Below are 17,453 nucleotides of genomic sequence, written 5' to 3'. Positions count from 1 at the left end.
TTTACTATAGCACACATATTCATAAGTTCATTCCAGTGCAAGCAGGCAAAGATTTGACTTGATTGATGAAGGTTTGGGTTAGATACTTGTCCTTTTCTCCTCTTGTTTAAATGTAGTGTTATGTATACACAACAGTCAGTTTTGAAAAGTTATGCACATTCTCTCATTTTTCACTTTAATTGCCTACATGAAGATTTTGGGTGAGCTTCAAAGATTTATTTCTTTTGTTATACTGCTCCTATCTATAGAACAAAATGGTCATGCAATTAGTCCTCTTATTTGTAAAAAATAAAATAAACTGATCTTGGAAGACATGAAACAGCAATAAAATCCATAATAGTACCAAATGAACGTCTTCTGCTTCAAAGGAGGAAATGAAATGATTGTTCAGAAGGGAAAAGCTGCTCTCTGGTTTATTTTTGTCTGCTGATTTGCTCTGTGATTTTATGTAAGTAAAATACAAGTATAACTTATAATAATTTCCTTGGTTTATTCCATGTTATTCCTCCCATGTATACTGGAGGAAATTAATGCACAAAATTATTTGTTAGTTTGAAAAAGTATAGACTTTCAAAGCTCTTAGTGGTGTGTGGTTTAAATATAACAGCAAATAGAAGCAGTGAAAGAGGCTCTGATCCAATGGCAAGTCCATGCAGCCCTATAAAAAAAGCATTCATCTGCTGTTGGAAGGATAAAATGGGGCCATTAGTAAATCCAGCCCTTACATGTCCACTTGGGCTGGACCTGCATATCTCCACATATGCTCTCTCTCTCTCTCTCTCTCTCTCTGTGTGTGTGTGTGTGTGTGTGTGTGTGTGTGTATATAGCCACTGGTAGCCTGTGATGGGGGGCACCTTGTGATGAAATGGGTTGCCCTCCCAGCTCAGATGACAGATCTCCAGTGTTCAGTGCTGTGTCAAGAATTACTAACAGTCCCTCACTCAGCTATTGAAATGCACTCAAGCATGTGGACGCACTGAGGGAGAGCATTATTAATTGAAGGTTGCTAGTGAATAATTTTGATCTTAAAAAAAGACCCACAGCAGTCACAGGAATTGTATGTTCACAAGTACTTTTGATTCAGAAGGTAGTGCTAGTTGTCATCCACAGGCAAGCCAATCAGTTTGAAGCATGTGAAGTTGAAGGCGTTCATGGCCGGCATCCATAGTTTTTTGTGGGTTTTTCGGGCTATGTGGCCATGTTCTAGAAGAGTTTATTCCTGATGTTTCACCAGCATCTGTGGCTGGCATCTTATGGCATGTGGCCTTCCTCTCTTTCTACTTTCCTCCATCTTTCCTAGCACTATTGCTTTTTCCATTGAGTTGTGCTGTAAAATTACTGTACACAAAATATAATGCAGGTACACACAGGGATATAACAGCTTCACTAGGCAAGCTGGAACAACAGTAAGGCACGACATTGTACTGTCTCTAAGGGAATACTTGGGAATAGCATGAGGCATGGAAACAGCATCACTTAATTGTTGGAAATGTTTCCGTCATAATCTGAACAACCTCTAAATTTAAGAAAAGTTAATATTTTAAAGAAGGTATATAGTTTGCAAGAAGGATTTTCTGTATCTGTTTGCCTACTCCTGTTCTGCAATAGGAAGTTGAGTGTGTGTTCCTGGGACATGAAGTGAAGTTAGCTTAAGCAACTATCTTCTTTTATGGGCATGTTGTCATTTTGTGGAAGTTGCATTTCAGAGTCTTCAGTGTTTCCTGGGATTTCTTTTTTATTTTTTAAAGTTTTTATTTAAGCAAAATTTAACAAGACAGTACCTTACATACACCAAACAAATACAAATACAATACAAATTCAATACAGTAGTACAGTAGGTCATATGATACATATGGCCTAAGTTGTCACAAATAGGGTCGAGTTACAAGTATCTTATCTCCTTGCTTTGTTTCCCTTCCTGGACAGTGTTTAGATTTCTGTCCTTTCCTGTTTGTTTAGTTTCCTATCCAGATTCTTTTTTTTCTGCCTCTAAGCTTTATAATTGTGTTTCTATCATCCATAATCATTGCATTACAACACATCAGATGTCGAGAAATATATTTATTTCTTTTCCCAAGAGATGTATTTTCCCCTGATTTCTTATCCTTCTCTTTTATTTCTTCTTAAAGATTGGCTCCACCTGAGAAAGTCTAAGTGCCTGCTGCAATATCCTCTCTACCTCTCAGTCTATAGATAGTAGATAATCAGGGCTTGGGACCAACACTCCAAGTTGTAGGGAGAACTATACCAGTGATGCAAACCTTTAAGGAAAGGAAAGAGCCAGTGTGGTGTAGTGGTTAAATCCTTGGTCTGGGACCTGGAAAGTTCATGGTTTTGCAAAGTCATGAAATTTAGGAGTGATTTTGCTCCAGTCAGCTTCACCTAACACTGACAGTTGTTGTGAGGAGAAAGTGGGAATGATGAGAGCCAAATTTGTGACTTTAAACTAATGTATTAATAAGTAAATATGTAGACTGATGTGAAGTTGAAGTAGACATCTAAATGGTTTTAGTTCCATCTTACTTAAATTAACGTTGCCCTTTCTTAATCTTACATTAAAATAGATAACAGGAGAGACTGGCATACAGAGCTCTTGGCTGGTTTGCTACATATACAAAAATGAAAGGTTGCCATTGTGTTTGCCATTGTTTCCTGAAGCTTCCCCCCCCCCCCCAAGGCAATGGAGGTTGGCATAAAAGGGAAGTGTCCTGAATTTAAAGTTCTTTTTTTTTAAATTAAACATACTTTATTAAATTTTCAAGATTAACACAAAAACATAAAACATTAAAAAACAAGACAAAAGCAAACACCAAAACAAACACAAAGAACATAAACTACACAAAACAACTTAAAAACATAAAAAATATTTCATATGTCAAACCACAATTAACTCACTTACATTCATACTCTCCTACTTTTGAATTTAAAGTTCTTAATTATGCAAGGAGAGCCATAAAATAATGAGTCATTAGTACCACACACTAACTCAGGAAGCAAGTGGTTTAAGAAGATGTTTGGACATGACTGACAACTGATCTGTTCAGAATAAATGACAGCTGTAGTTGTTTTATGTACAGTGGCTTAAGGCAGTGGTGGTTCCTTCCCTCCACCATGACACACACACACACACCCTTACTTCACAAAAGACCAACAAAAAGTGCAGCTTGGTAGTCAAGGATTTTCAAGGAACGTTTGTCATTTGCAGACACATTTAAGGCACTGTGGGTATCCCATGTGAAACTGTTTAGACTACTTTCGGTTGATTTTACTACCTAGCTAATGCTTAAAGGAAAGTTGAAAGCCTCCACTTGGCATTTTTATGTGCCTGTTTTGGCCTATCTTCCTAAGCCAGGCCCTATCTTTTCTGAAGGCACTGCCAATAGCAGGCCTGTTCTGACCACTGAGATATCTTGTGGCAACACACAAAAAAATCAAGATTGGGAGCAGAACTGCCTTGAAAGGGGCATATCTGGGGGAGACTGAAAAATTAGTCAGAGGAATGTGGCGGGGAAAGGAGGTGATATGTGTGAGTGAGCAAGTGCAGACTAAAAGGCACTAAAGGAGAAAGGTGATAACATGGGAAAGCAGGGAGAAGTAGGGAGGGTGAGGCATGTATTTCACCATCTAGTTAGACGTCCGCTATGTGTGGGGCAGGATGTAAGCGGCAATATTTTAAAAAGAGAGAAGACAAGAAATCTCTCCATAAGCTCTTAAAATGGTAGCTGCTGGCTTTTCCCATGGGAGGCTATTTAGCTTTAAATCTCCAAAACCAGAGATAATAGGCCAAAGCAAGGTACTGTACCAGTAATGTTAAAATTGCATAGGTAGGCACGCAGATTGTGTAAACAAGGTGAGCTTGATGAGAATTTAGAAATGGTTTAAGATTAGAAATGGGGAGGGGAGGTTACACCTGGATTTTGACCCATAGGATGGTCAAAATGTAGACAGACTTGAAGTAAATTGGATCGTTTCATATTTTAAATAATGTTTATTAATATATCAGTTCAATATTCCTGCTGTTAGACCTCTGGAAATGATGGCCCCGGTTTTCAGGAGAAAGCGATGGTAGCATGTTTTAGGCGTTTTAATTCAGGCTTCTTCTTTTTTTCTTGACAGTACTGATCATTGTAGCGAGAATTGTATTGTGAGTGCTTATCTTTAACCCCTTTCATTGTTCAATTGATGTTGTTATTTTTATTGCTGATTATTTATTCTCTGCATTGCAGGAATAACTATGCTTCTTTACATTTTTATACAATACTCTGAAAGATTTATTAAATGCAGTAAGTGGGAAACAATAGTTTAGAAACCATACTGTTTCCAAAGATCAGCTGCAAAATGAATTAATTAACAACAACAACAATAACAACAACAAGATATTTTTAAAGGAACTACAAAAATATTCATATGGATATTTGGGATCTGCTCATGAAAGACCAGCAAGCATCAGTGGGTAAATATAGACTATTAGGCAAACCTTAGATGCTGTTAAAGAGTACATTTTAGCAATTATTGCTCAGTAATGTATGAAGGCATTTTGAATGAAAGCATTTGTGTGGCATAAGAAAGAGACATAAGTACAACTACCCTGACACAGTTCCCTATTTGGCCTACATCTGACAGAAACTATACAGCCTTTTTTCACACTTATTCACAGTTTCCAGGTGGATAAGTATGGAAAGTCTGGGGCTGCTCAAGCTGGTGAAATTGCTCCTCTCCCAAAAAGTGGAAGTGGCTGGAAGTTCATTTTTGACTAATCTGTATTTCTTGAATATTAAACAGTACGGGGGACTCTACAGCCTGTTTAAAAAGTTAATTGCCACTCTTGGAAGCTTCCAGGAGGAGTAATTAACATTCTGTTTCACTAAAAGAAAGGGGAACATGGAACCAATGAATACAGCACTACACACTACACAATTATAGCACTATGATTCCACTTTAACTGCTATGACTGCATCCTATGGAACCATGGGGAGTATTGTTTCAGGAGGGATATTTAGAATTTTCAGCCAGAGGAGTGATCCAGTGCCTCACCAAACTACCAACCCCAGGATTCAAGAGGATGAAACCATGCCAAATTGGATTAAATAATAGTGATATATGTGAAGTCAAAGGCTTTCATGGCCGGCATCCATAGTTTTTTGTGGGTTTTTCAGGCTATGCGGCCATGTTCTATAAGAGTTTATTCCTGACGTTTCACCAGCATCTGTGGCTAATAGTGATATAATTGTGTAGTATGAACAGGATCCCAATGGATCACAAGATAGTCATCTGCAGCCAAAACCTAATTAGAAAAACATCATGCTGAGGCTACATGAGTAGAGTGCTTACTGTGGCCTCTTTCCATTATATTAAGAACATACGCACAATCATATTGGATTGGCTATGTAAGTGAAAGATTGCATGAAATGCAATGACGAGAAAGAATACCTTTCTTAAAGGTGAAATAGTGAGAATATCACTAATGGTTTTCATAGTTGTGTACAGCTGTTTCTGTGTCAGTTTCATTTGGGGTTGTAGACTTTTCTCTCTACTCAGAAGTGTCCCATTGAATCTAATAGTGCTTATTAGCAAGTAAGTGTTAAAAGAATTATTGTCTTATTCTAGATTGCTTTGACAGGAATTGCTGTACACAGCAATATGGCTTTGTGAGTGCAAGTGCTTTTAGGATGCATTTACAGAAATGAGAAAAAAATAACTGTTTTCCTCAATACATATGAATAAGTTTTTCATGTTGCTTGCAAAGTGTGTCCCAGAGCCCTGTTAATAACAGGTGGTTCACACAATTTAGAGTAGAAGAGTGATTATTGTAAACCATTACAGAGTTGCAATGTTATTAAGGCCAAATACTACAGTTGTATATGCTGAACCGTTGATGATAGTGGACTTATTTCCATGTAAATATGCATAGAATGGCTGCATTAGTAACTTAATCCATTGATCTGTAACAACAGCTGGAAAGAGAAGTGTCAAATATATAGCGCTGGGGGCAGGTGGGGTATTACTGTTGCATAGGGACTCCCAATATGGTGTAAGACAAGTCCTAACACCTCTTCCTTACTGCCACATAGTTCATGTTCAGGAAACTAAAAATGCCAGATTGGCATGCTTACTCACAAGCTGATGGCTTGCAGTTTTTTATTTGAATCACTTCATATTCGTAAATTATTATGATATGAGATTCAACATCTACCAGGTATTAGTGACTGGCGTTTTGGACCATCAATGATTTGGATTCTATTCAAGAATCTAGGAATGAGAGAGATATTGTCAGATACTATGGCACATTCCCAGACAGTAGGTTTTTTATTTGTTTTGTTTTGTTTTTTTTGTAATTGTGGTATTGTGATTCTGTTGGTGGCAGTATTATTCAGATGTTTTGTTAGTCTGTTTTGCATTGCTTCCATAGTACCTATCATATTACCCGTCTTGAATCCCATAGTGGAACCACAGTTCTTTTCTTTTCCAAGAGGTGCTGAAAATTATATTTTTTTCCAATAGATTCCAATGTATAACTGCACCACTTTATCATGGTGTTTTTCATAATAAGTCAGCACAATCTTGCTGCACAAACGGATAAGGTTGTCAACCATTTTATTTTTCACTTTATATGAAAGCCAGTGTGGTGTATGACTGTGGAGAACAGGGTTTGAATCCCCGCTCAGCCATGAAACCCACTGGCTGACCCTGGGCAAGTCATGCTCTCATAGCTTCAGAGGATGACAATGGCAACACCCCCACTGAAGAAACTTGCCAAAAAAAACCTGTGATAGGGTTGCCATACGTCAGAAGCGACTTGAAAACAGACAATAATAACAATATATCACATTTACTAGACATAGTTATTTTCCCAATATTTGCTATGATGCTATTTATATATGCATTTGTCAGTGTCTCATTATTTCTGTTGTTACTTTTATTTATAGTGTTCTTTTCCCCCAATACTGGGACTGAAGTCATCTTGCAAATTAAAATAAGTGCAATATAGTGAAAAGCATGAAAGATAAAAATTGAAATAAAACTAAACTTTTAAAACAGATAATTAAAATGATAAAAAGCAATTTTAAAGCTGACAGAAGGACAGCAAGGAGGGAGCCATCTTAGATTCCCTAGGAAGAGAGTTCCAGACCCTGGGGGCAGCCACCAAGAAAGCCCTATCACACAACCCCATTCATTGTGTTTCTGAAGGAGATGTGTTGAAAGAAAGGCCTTTTGTGCAGATCTCAAGGCCCAGGCAATCTCATGAAGATAGTTTGGATTTAAGCTACAAGCCGTATATGGCTTTATAAATCATAACCAGGACTTTAAAGGCAAGATGGTAGAAAACCAAAGCTTCTTTGACCCACTAAATCCAGTTGAGAGTGCCAACCTGAGTAGCCCCACTGAATCAGTAAGACGTATGAGTTCTGCTGATTCAAAAGGTTTACTCTAGTTTGGACTAATAGTTAGATTTAGACACTGGCTCTCAAAGAACATCAAAATAGATTAAATATATAAATCAAATTCTTCTGCTCACATCTTTATTTCTATGTTGCATTCATGTAGCAAAATGATGAGATTAGCACACTGGTTTTGAGGTTTTTTTTATTACAAGCCTTTTTCATTCAGACTGGAAAATCAATTTTGTAAGGAATTGATTTTCCTTTCTGTTTCCCCCTTTCAGAAGGAAATAATGCCAGTGGCATGCATTTTATTGTGTATGTACATGCATGTTCTGATTTGAATTTCTGATTGAAAGCTTTAGAAGATAATTTGCAGACAAGGTGGAGACAAGAAAAATTAGAATTTGGAGCCTTCAAAGGAAATAGATGGCTGCTCTCAACGGAATATCCTACATTGGTCCTGCTCTGTGTGTTTTCATGGGAGCATATGAAATGTCTCAACAACAAGATGATGGTCTGGCTTTGTTCATTTAACAGACCTTTTTCCTCTTAATGTGTTTCCTAATATTTTCATGTAGAATTCAATATGCTTTGGTGCAACACCGTTATAAGAATCAGCCCTAATATTAGTGCTTGAGACAGTAGGCTGTGTCATTGCGGCTAAGCAGAATCTCTCTATTTGGAAGCAGGACTGAGACAGGTTAATTCTGCATGTCTGGATAATGGAAAAGGTAAAAATTCCTTAATCTGATTACACTAAAATTGATTTCCCCCTTTTCTTGTACTTTTTACCCATCTTCAAGATTTTTGCTAGCCTCCACCTTACACTCACAACAAATTCGCACATATACACACGTACATGCTCCATACAAGCACTGGTGGGGATTTCTGTATGTGGGCTAATACAGAAACTTGTCCTCCCACTTCTAAACATTGCTTTGTTTCTTCTGTGACATGTAGAACTGGGTCATCATAAAGATAATCCTGTCCAAATTATATAGTGTAGTAGTAAGCATGATAATATAAAAGAGGATATTGGAAGTTTACATGGCATACACTAATCCTGTCACTGCTTTAAAAATTGCCTTAGAACTACTGCAATAGTATTGTGTCAGAAAGCATTTGATAATCTCAAATTTGATTTCCTCTTTTTACAATTTTATTGGGGAAGTTGCTTCTCAGTAATGCTTCACTAATGCAACAAACCCATATGTGCTTTTATCTTTTTTTATTTGGTTTTAAATGTGTTTGTAATGCTTTTAATTTTGTATTTCAATAGAATTATTTAAACGCTATTTAACTTTTGCATTAAGTTTTTTTTAGCTGTACTTTGTTTTAATTTATTGTGTGGTGCCTTGGGTTTTATACAGTGGGGAACGGGTTTTGAAAGGTGGGGGATACATAAATAGCTACATTCTGTACATCTTTCTTCTTACATATTACAGAGATTTAGCAAAGTTGTCCTTGTTGTTCTCTTTTTTCCTGCCCTTCTGGATCTAGAATCATAATTTAGAACAGTGTACCTGAGCATTCGTGGGGTTCCAAGTGCCAAAATTAAAAAAAACCTATTCATAAAATCAGCCTTAAGGACCACCTTGTTCCATTTGAACATGTTTGTTTTATAAGAACATCAGAGGTCATGCCCCACATGCCCTAATCATCTGAAATATTATGGGGTGGTGACAGGGGACAAGGCATTAACATTATGAACTCCCCTTTTCCTTCACTGCCACATCACTTTTATGTCTACTGGTGAACAGAACATAGTAAGGATATAAACACACTATACTCCATAAAGAGTAGAATCATAGCACCATAGAGTTGGAAGAGACCAAAAGGCCATCCAGTTGAACCCCCTGTTAACCCCCTGCCAGGAACTCTCAATCAAAGCATACCCAAAAGATGGCCTCTGTTTAAAGACCTCCAAAGAAGGAGACTCCACCACACTCCAAGGGAGTATGTTCCACTGTCAAACAGTACTTACTGTCAGTAAGTTCCTCCTAATGTTGAGGTGGAATCGCTTTTCCTGTAGCTTGCATCCATTGTTCTGGGTCCTATTCTCTGGAGCAGCAGAAAACAAGATGGCTCCATCCTCAATATGACAGCTCTTCAAATATTTAAACAAGGCTATCACATCGCCTCTTAATCTTTTCTTCTCCAGGCTAAACATCCTAGCTCCCTAAGTCTCTCCTCATAGGGCATGGTTTCCAGACCCTTCACCATTTTGGTTGCCCTCCTATGGACATGCTCCAGCTTCTCAACATTGTTTTTGAATTGTGGTGCCCAGGACTGGACACAGTATTCCAGGTGAGACCTGACCAAAGCACAATAAAGTGGCACTATTACTTCCCTTGATCTCGACACTATACTTCTGTTGATGCAGCCTAGAATCACATTGTGGCCTTTTTAGCTGCCACATCACATTGTTGACTCATGTTCAACTTGTGATCTACTAGGACTCCTAGATCCCTTTCACATGTAGTCCGGCATTTCCAGATCAATCCTGGCCCAAAGGGGCCTTAATTCAGTAAAAAAACAAAACAAACCTGGCTGTTTGCTTGTGACAGCTGGCATACTGGATGGCCCCATGCACCCCTTACCTATTGTTGCCATTGGCCTGTTACAGACAGGCCAAAATAAAGCTGCTTTGAGTCACTTTGGAAGTATGGTATTTCAATGATGCATGTGTCCTAAGAGTCCAAAAGCTACACCAAAGCCACACTCCGGTCCTAAGGACTGGAGTGCAGCTTTGGTGTGGCTTTTGGACTCTTAGGACTTATGCATCATTGAAATACCATACCTCCAAAGTGACTCGAAGCAGCTTTATTTTGGCCTGTCTGTAACAGGCCATTGTGTTCATCATGAAAACCTCCCACCACAGCCTCTGATGGAAGAGGGTGTAGTCTGGCACCCTGTTTCTGCCCTTTCAGAGATTTTCAGGACAGATAGCAACAGTGGTGGCAGTCCGTGTTGTATGGTGGCAGTGGACCCATGGCACGATGGCAGGCAAGCATGTAAACACAAGCCTGAGTTCATACTCAGGGGCAGAATACCATGGGCATGGCCTGTGATATACTGCCCTTCTGCTCAGGCCCATTAAATACTAAGGTCAGAATTTTCCATACCATCAGATTTCCAGTTTCTTGTATGGTTGTAAAAAAGCTGGACAGTGAAGAAAGATGACAGGAAGAAAACCAACTCACTGAAATATGATGCAGGAGGAGAGTTCTGCAGATACCATCGAATGCCAAAAAGACAAATAAATGTCTCTTGATTTGAGGCTGTTGTACTTTGGGCATATCACGAGAGGACATGACTCGCTAGAAAAGATTGTAATGCTTGGTAAGATAGAAGGCAGCAAGAAAAGGAGAAGACCATATTACAGATGAGGAAACTCAGATCAAATAAGCCACAGTTCTGCCTGCGATCGCCCTGTGATCACCCAGGAACTGAGATGACTGCATGGCCCATTCTCAAAGTGGACCGCTGCTGCTGTCCCGAATGGGCCATTCGTAAGGAGCGGATTTTCACCGCTCCTTTTGCTGGCATCTTTGGGCCACCTTAGGTGGCCTTTGGGTGGCTTCTGGCCGCTCCAGGAGTGTGCATCATCTACCCGCCATGCCCCTGAAGTGGCTGAAAGCCGCTTCTTTTGACCTGTCTGTTTCGGGACCATGTTATCTAGAACAGGTCAGAGTCCCAGAATTCTTCTCCAAGGTGCTGGGCATATATAATTGCTACATCTTGGACTCTTCTCTTTTAGGACTTTTGAGCCTAGATGAACTCTCCATTTTTTTCTCTAAATGTGTTAGAGGATTTCTCCCTCAGGGATTTAATAGTCCTGTTTATTGGTATGACAAAGATGGAAAAAACGTGATCTTGGAAGTATAGCCACTTCTTATCTTAACTCCTTTGTACCACATGACTAGGCATACTTTCATCATGAAAAAGATAATGCATCAGCTAAATCTAGCTGAATATTTAACTAATCAGAAATACTAAATGGCATTCTTTCATGTCATCCATGGAAGGCAGTTCTTGGCAGATGTAACTGCCATCTAAATATGGATCTGATTGGTTACATTAACTCTTCTTTAAAGATTATTCACTTGCAGATACATAATTGCAGATGGAAGGGGATTCTCTCTGTCATTTAGTACTCGTTTTCACTTTTACTAATTTAATGTCGAAATGATATGTACTAATGATAAACTTTTTTAAAAAAGAGAGAAAAGTATTTCAATATGTCTGTTTTTTTATGAATGAAGAAATAATTATTTTGTTCTGTGTATGATCCAGAAATCAGGACATCAGATGCTCTGTATCCACATTATCTGATTTACTCAATCCTGCTAACAGTTTATATACTTTTTTATTACAGACACAGACCCACGTGTACTAGAGAAACAAGAACTACAACAACCAACCTACGTTGCTCTCAGTTACATTAATAGGTAAGATTCTTTCTTATATAAGTATATTTCTGGAGCTTTGAAGAAAGTGATTTCTTCCTGTTTCTTTTAATAAAAATTTTATGCACTTGTTGCCAAATATATAGATCAGGCGTTCAAAAAATTCCATATATATATATATCAGGATTGGGTAGTGTGTGAGTTCCAACATAGCCAGTGGTGAGGGATGATAGCACTTGCAACCCAACAACATCTTGATGGGTTCAAGACACCAATCCTGTGAATGAGAAAGAGTGGAAAATACGGTGGACCCTTTGTATCAGTGAGCCAGTGAGTTGTGGATTTGACTGCCCACAGATCACTACAGCCTGTATTATTCAGTGTAGGCACATACACACAGATGCACTGATGTGTCCTTGTGCACATTGCCGCCATTGAATAATATTATTTATTGATTTATTTGTGGCATTTATATCCTGCCTTTCTCCCAAAATAAAATTCAAGGTGGCTTGAATATGGGGCACAATGGTCCACATTTTTGCCAGCTGTGTGGAGGGCCAGAACTGAACCCCTGTGGATGGGAAGAGTCCGCTGTACTTTAAAAAAAATTGTGAACTGTGATAATTATAGATTTATGCTAGGAAATGTTTACAGTGCTTTTATAATCTCGCTTGCCATTTTACATTTGTTGTTGTTGTATGCCTTTGAGTCATTTATGACTTATGGTGACGTTAAGGTGAACCCATCACAGTGTTTTCTTCTCAAGATTTGTTCAGTGGGGAGGGGTTGTTAAGGAAAAAGCAACATGGGTTATACAGTAAGAGAAATAAAAGATGTATGTGAGAGTCAGAGTGACTCAGCAGAAGACAATGGAGAACCATACAGGTGTGAATGGTAATACAATTAACAAGTACTGAGTGCCAAGGACAAGAAATGCATAGTGAATAATTGGACACACCTGACAATTGTAAAGTGGTCAAGGCTGAGATGATGAAATCATTAATTGTAGGATGAACAAAGAGTACCAATGGGAGTGATGTACACGCCTACTGGAAGGAAACAGACCACAGTGGGTGGTACCTTGCTTTGGCTATAATAATGACTATGGATCCCATTGTATTTTGTGGGTAGTAGAGTGAGGAGTTGAGTATTGTTTGGAGCTGTGTATATAGTAGAATAAAGTAGATCTTTTATATAAGACTACTGAGTTGTCTGGTGTCTTGGGTGAAGCTACAAGAACCAGCAGGACCCTGGTGAAGAAGGGTGAAGACTTCTGTGGAAGCAAGAGTGAGAAGGCTTGGAGAGTTTGTCGGGGTCTTCAGCCTGTTCTCTGCAACTCTTGCAAAGATATAACAACTGGCCAAAACTGGTCAGCGTGGTGCACAACCAGGTGGTGAGTTCCAGGCCAGGTGAAGAGCCACAACTCCCATCATCCCTGACAGGGGTTGCCATTGCTTTCCTCTAAAGCTGAAAGAGTGTGACTTGTCCAATGTCACTCAGTGGGTTGTAATGACTGAGTGGGGATTTGAACCCTGGTCTCTCGGGGTCCTAGTCCAACACTCAAACCGTTACACAACACTGGCTCTCGACGCTACACTGGCTCTCATCCCAGGTTCAGAAAGTTTATTTAATATGGATACAGTTAGCCCTCCTTATCCACTGAGTTTTTATCCACAGATTGAAGTGTCCATGACTTGAAAATACTTTTAAAATATACAAAATCCCATAGGCAAACCTTGATTTTGCCCTTTTATATTAGGGACACAATTTTACTGTGCCATTGTATTTAATGGGACTTGAGCATCCACGGATTTTGGTGTCCACAGGGGGTCCTGGAACCAAGCCCCAGGAGATACCAAGGGCCCACTGTATTCTATTTTTTGAGAAATTTTGCTGTCATGTCTCCCAAAAGAAGTGCATTTTATTAACAGCCTTACTGTTCCCCCTATTCTCATTACATTTGTGAGATTGAGCTGAGCTGTAAAAATACTACTGACAGTTCAGTTTATATTAAAAGTATTACTTTTGAAGATGAGCCAAGCTTTGAATGATGGCTGTGATATTTTGTTTCTGTGTCAGTTTGAAATACTTGATACATCCAAGTTGTTTCTGGGACTTGTCCAACAGATTCCTGCAGTAGTTGTATCAAAGGAACAAAGCAGCTTGCTTCAATCAATGCAGTCAAATATCCCGTTCTCAAGCCCTGGGGAAAAATGGGATATAAGCAAACAAATTGTGTTTAGTTTGGTGCTTCCAGGAAGCCTACTAACAAGGCATGAAAGCAGAATTATTCACCTAGTGTTGGTTTCTTGGGAACTTACTGGTTCATTGTAATAGATCTTATATTCGGAGTTAGAAGAAGTCACTATTTTAGACAACTACAGTCATATCCATCTTTATGTATCAGTCATTCCAAAGTCTTCAAAAGGCTTAACTGCACACGTAATTCAGGCTGGGCAAAATGTGACCTTGGGATTGATGTGGGCCCTGGAATGCATACCTCAAACCTTTCTTTTATGCTCCTCTAGCAGACACATGCCAGCCACACAAGCTATCATTCTTTTCTCCCCCCCCCCCCCCGTAAACCAGTGGTGAATTCTCTTTTCTGGAAATATCTATGAGTGGTGAGACATGTTTTAAAAAAACAAAACCTCCTCACCCCAAAACTAGTGACTTCTGTCTACTTTCCACTTCTAGTTTTTTCCCCTTTCTTTTGACATTTTTGTAGTACATGCAGCTTTGGAGAATCCCAGGGCTAGAAAATTGGCTCCAGGACTCACTGAAGTTCCCTGCACTTAAGTGACCGGTTGTTCTGTGCCTTCAAGTCATTTCCAATGTATGACAACCCTTAGGCGACTGTATCACAGAGCTCTCTGAGTCTGAGAGAGTGTGACTTGCCCAAGGTCACTCAACAGGTTTCCATGCCTGAATGGTGATTTGAACTATGTTCTCCAGAGTTGTAGTCCAACACTCAAACTGCTACATCACAGTGGCCACTATTGTATTGAGATATGTCAGTGTTCATTTTATGGTTAACCTTACCCAAAGCTTGGAAGTAACATTCTACTTGTATTGAGTTATTTGACTAACTTATTACATCAGGGGGTTTCTTTAACTAATTTCTGAGTGTGTTCTGACTCAGAACCTTATCACACTACACTGTTGTACTGCTATGTTCCTCTTTAACGGCCATGGTAACATCTCGTGGAATTCTGGAGTTTGTAGTTTAGTGAAGCCAAAGAGTTCTCTGGCTGAGAATTCTACACGCCCCTCTCTAAACTGCAAATCCCTAGATTCCATAGCAGCCTTGAAATGGCCACTGAGAGCATGGCCAATCCTCATTTGGGATGTTTTCTTCTCAAAGTTGTTTGGCATTTTTTTATTTATTATTTGTTCTTTACCTTTGTATTGTTGCAAACATTGAAGTTCTCCAAAATCTGCTGGTATCTTCCTCTTCTTTTTGAACAGTAAAATTCGGGATACGCAAGAATCCATACATGTTTTGGGAATGAGTTTGCATTCTGTATAAAGAACAAGAAGTATCTGAATTAGAAACTCCTTAATCATCCAAGCAGTCTTTCTTTTCCCTTCTGCTCCTTATTCTCTTCACCTATTAAGTAAATCTGGGTCTAACCAGGACCTTTTAAAGAAGACTCATGGAAGTCCTCTATTCAATTCCATTATGGAAGAAAGCTGATATGTAATGAATTCAGTGTGAATATTCCAAGCAACCTAGACAGAAAATTCAAACTGAAGACAGATTTAAACACATGTCTGCTGAATTCTCAGATAACAGTCTGAATGTGTTAACAGTTAGGCAGGAATAAAAGTTATTCAAGCATGTTAGTCTTCAAGAGCTTGGGAAAGATGCTTTTGAGATGAGAATTCCCAGAACTGAGAAATTCTGGGAGATACTACTCTTTAAAAGTAACTTTTCCAAGCTCTAGACTTAATTAACGTACTGCATCTGCATTCATCCATGTGGTTTGGTAGATTTTTTTAAAATGTGCAAATAGCCGTGTGACGTTCTTCATCTAGAACAGAAAACTTGGCAGTGAAACCTTTTCCAATTGCATGTCTGGACTTTTTGCAAACTCAGCTGTTTCAGATAACCAGGGTGGGTTTAACTAACCAAATGTCCTGTTGCCTGTATTGATCCTGTACATTGTTAGACGTCCACCCAGTTCTGTTTAAAATGTAAGCTTATCATTAAAGGCTCTGCTGTATGAATGGAACTGATTGTCTTTGGCATTCAGGTAATAAAAATTTTGGATTTGTTGGTTCCACAAACTTGCTATTTATCAGGTAAATGGCATTTATAGCCCTGACCATATGGTACATATAAATGGGACTAAAATTAGGCTGTATAAACTTCAAAAATAATAATCTGAATAAATATCAGAGTTAGTTTGTGGCCTTTTCCCATTTTTCATGTATAGCAGTTCTAACTTTTTCCATCATAGAAAGGGTACTGGTGAACCCCTTAAACTGCTAGCCATTTCCACTGTGTGTGTTTACAATTTTTGCGGGATTTGTGGTTTTAAAGTCTCATTGGCTGCAATACCTGAGTCAAGATGGCTTTGGCTTTATGTAATTTACTTCTTTTATGTGTGGTCTGCCATCTTGGGGAGGGGCGAGTTCTTACTATGGTGTTTTGGGTGAAATGTGCACAGCCAACAAATCTTCGTTGTACTTTGGGTGGCACATCACAGAATACCTGCCAGTTTGGCACTAGTCCTAAACAGAAATAATGATTACCAAATGAAGTTAAATCCTAGAGGAATTCACTTATATTTTATTATTATATTTTAAAAATATATATTGTAGTGTACGTTGTCCACCACTACAGAAACATAGGGCTAAATCCAGTTGTTAGTTACACTTAGAATAGACGCATTGAATTAATGGCATCAATCAGTATATATGTAAGACATGTCCATTCAGCAGGTTTACTCTAGTTAAAACTAACAATTGGGTGTAACCCTTGGGGCTGGATCTAGATTTAGGGGATCTGCAGACACCTCCCCTTTCCTGGCTGGTTTGGGACTGTGGCAAACTCCCGCCACAGCCCTCCAGCCTTTGGAGGGTGCAAAATGGAGCCACAAAAAGCAGATCCTTTTTGTGTCCTCCAAAGGGTGCCATAACTGTGGTGGTGTGGCTGTATGGCATCCCTTCGGCACTGCATCATCTGGATGCAGCGCCGGAGGCGTGCTATGATGCTGTGCACCATCTGGAGCGGCACGCAGCATCATGGCACCCTGGGGCGGAGTCAAGACGTGTGTTGTCAGGACGCTGTGCCCCATTTCCACCCACAGACTGGCCTGAAGGCTGGCCTGTCTGTATAAGGCCTTAATCATACTTAATAAACATTGGATCAACTTGTTTCAGTTATCTACTGCAGGAGTGGAAATCATAACACTCTCTAGGTTTTGTTGTACTGAAACACCCAGCAATCCTTTTCAACAGTTGTGCTGAGTAGAGCAGTCCAGCAAAATCTGGGTTGCACGATTTCTCTCTGGCTTTGCTTCGTGAACGAAGATTCAGGAAGGACGCATCCCACACTTTGTACAAGCGCGTTGGTGACTAGAAATGCCAATCCGGGACAAACAGGTCTGGTTGCAGAATGCACAGTGGAAAGTCTCCTTGGGTGATGTTTCCGGGT

General features: G+C 39.2%; 1 protein-coding gene across 1 annotated transcript in view; it reads left to right on the top strand.

Moving 5' to 3' along the window:
• Nucleotides 1-17,453, top strand: part of JAZF1 (JAZF zinc finger 1) — a 178,423-nt gene that overhangs the window by 108,038 nt on the left and 52,932 nt on the right. Inside the window, exon 2 of the mRNA XM_042471183.1 lies at nt 11,761-11,833. Coding sequence (XP_042327117.1) covers nt 11,761-11,833 — 73 coding nt within the window. The remainder of the gene's footprint in view (nt 1-11,760; nt 11,834-17,453) is intronic.

Source organism: Sceloporus undulatus, chromosome 6, assembly GCF_019175285.1.
Source record: "Sceloporus undulatus isolate JIND9_A2432 ecotype Alabama chromosome 6, SceUnd_v1.1, whole genome shotgun sequence".
Taxonomy (NCBI): Eukaryota; Metazoa; Chordata; class Lepidosauria; order Squamata; family Phrynosomatidae; genus Sceloporus; species Sceloporus undulatus.
This window is presented reverse-complemented; position numbering and strand designations above follow the sequence as displayed.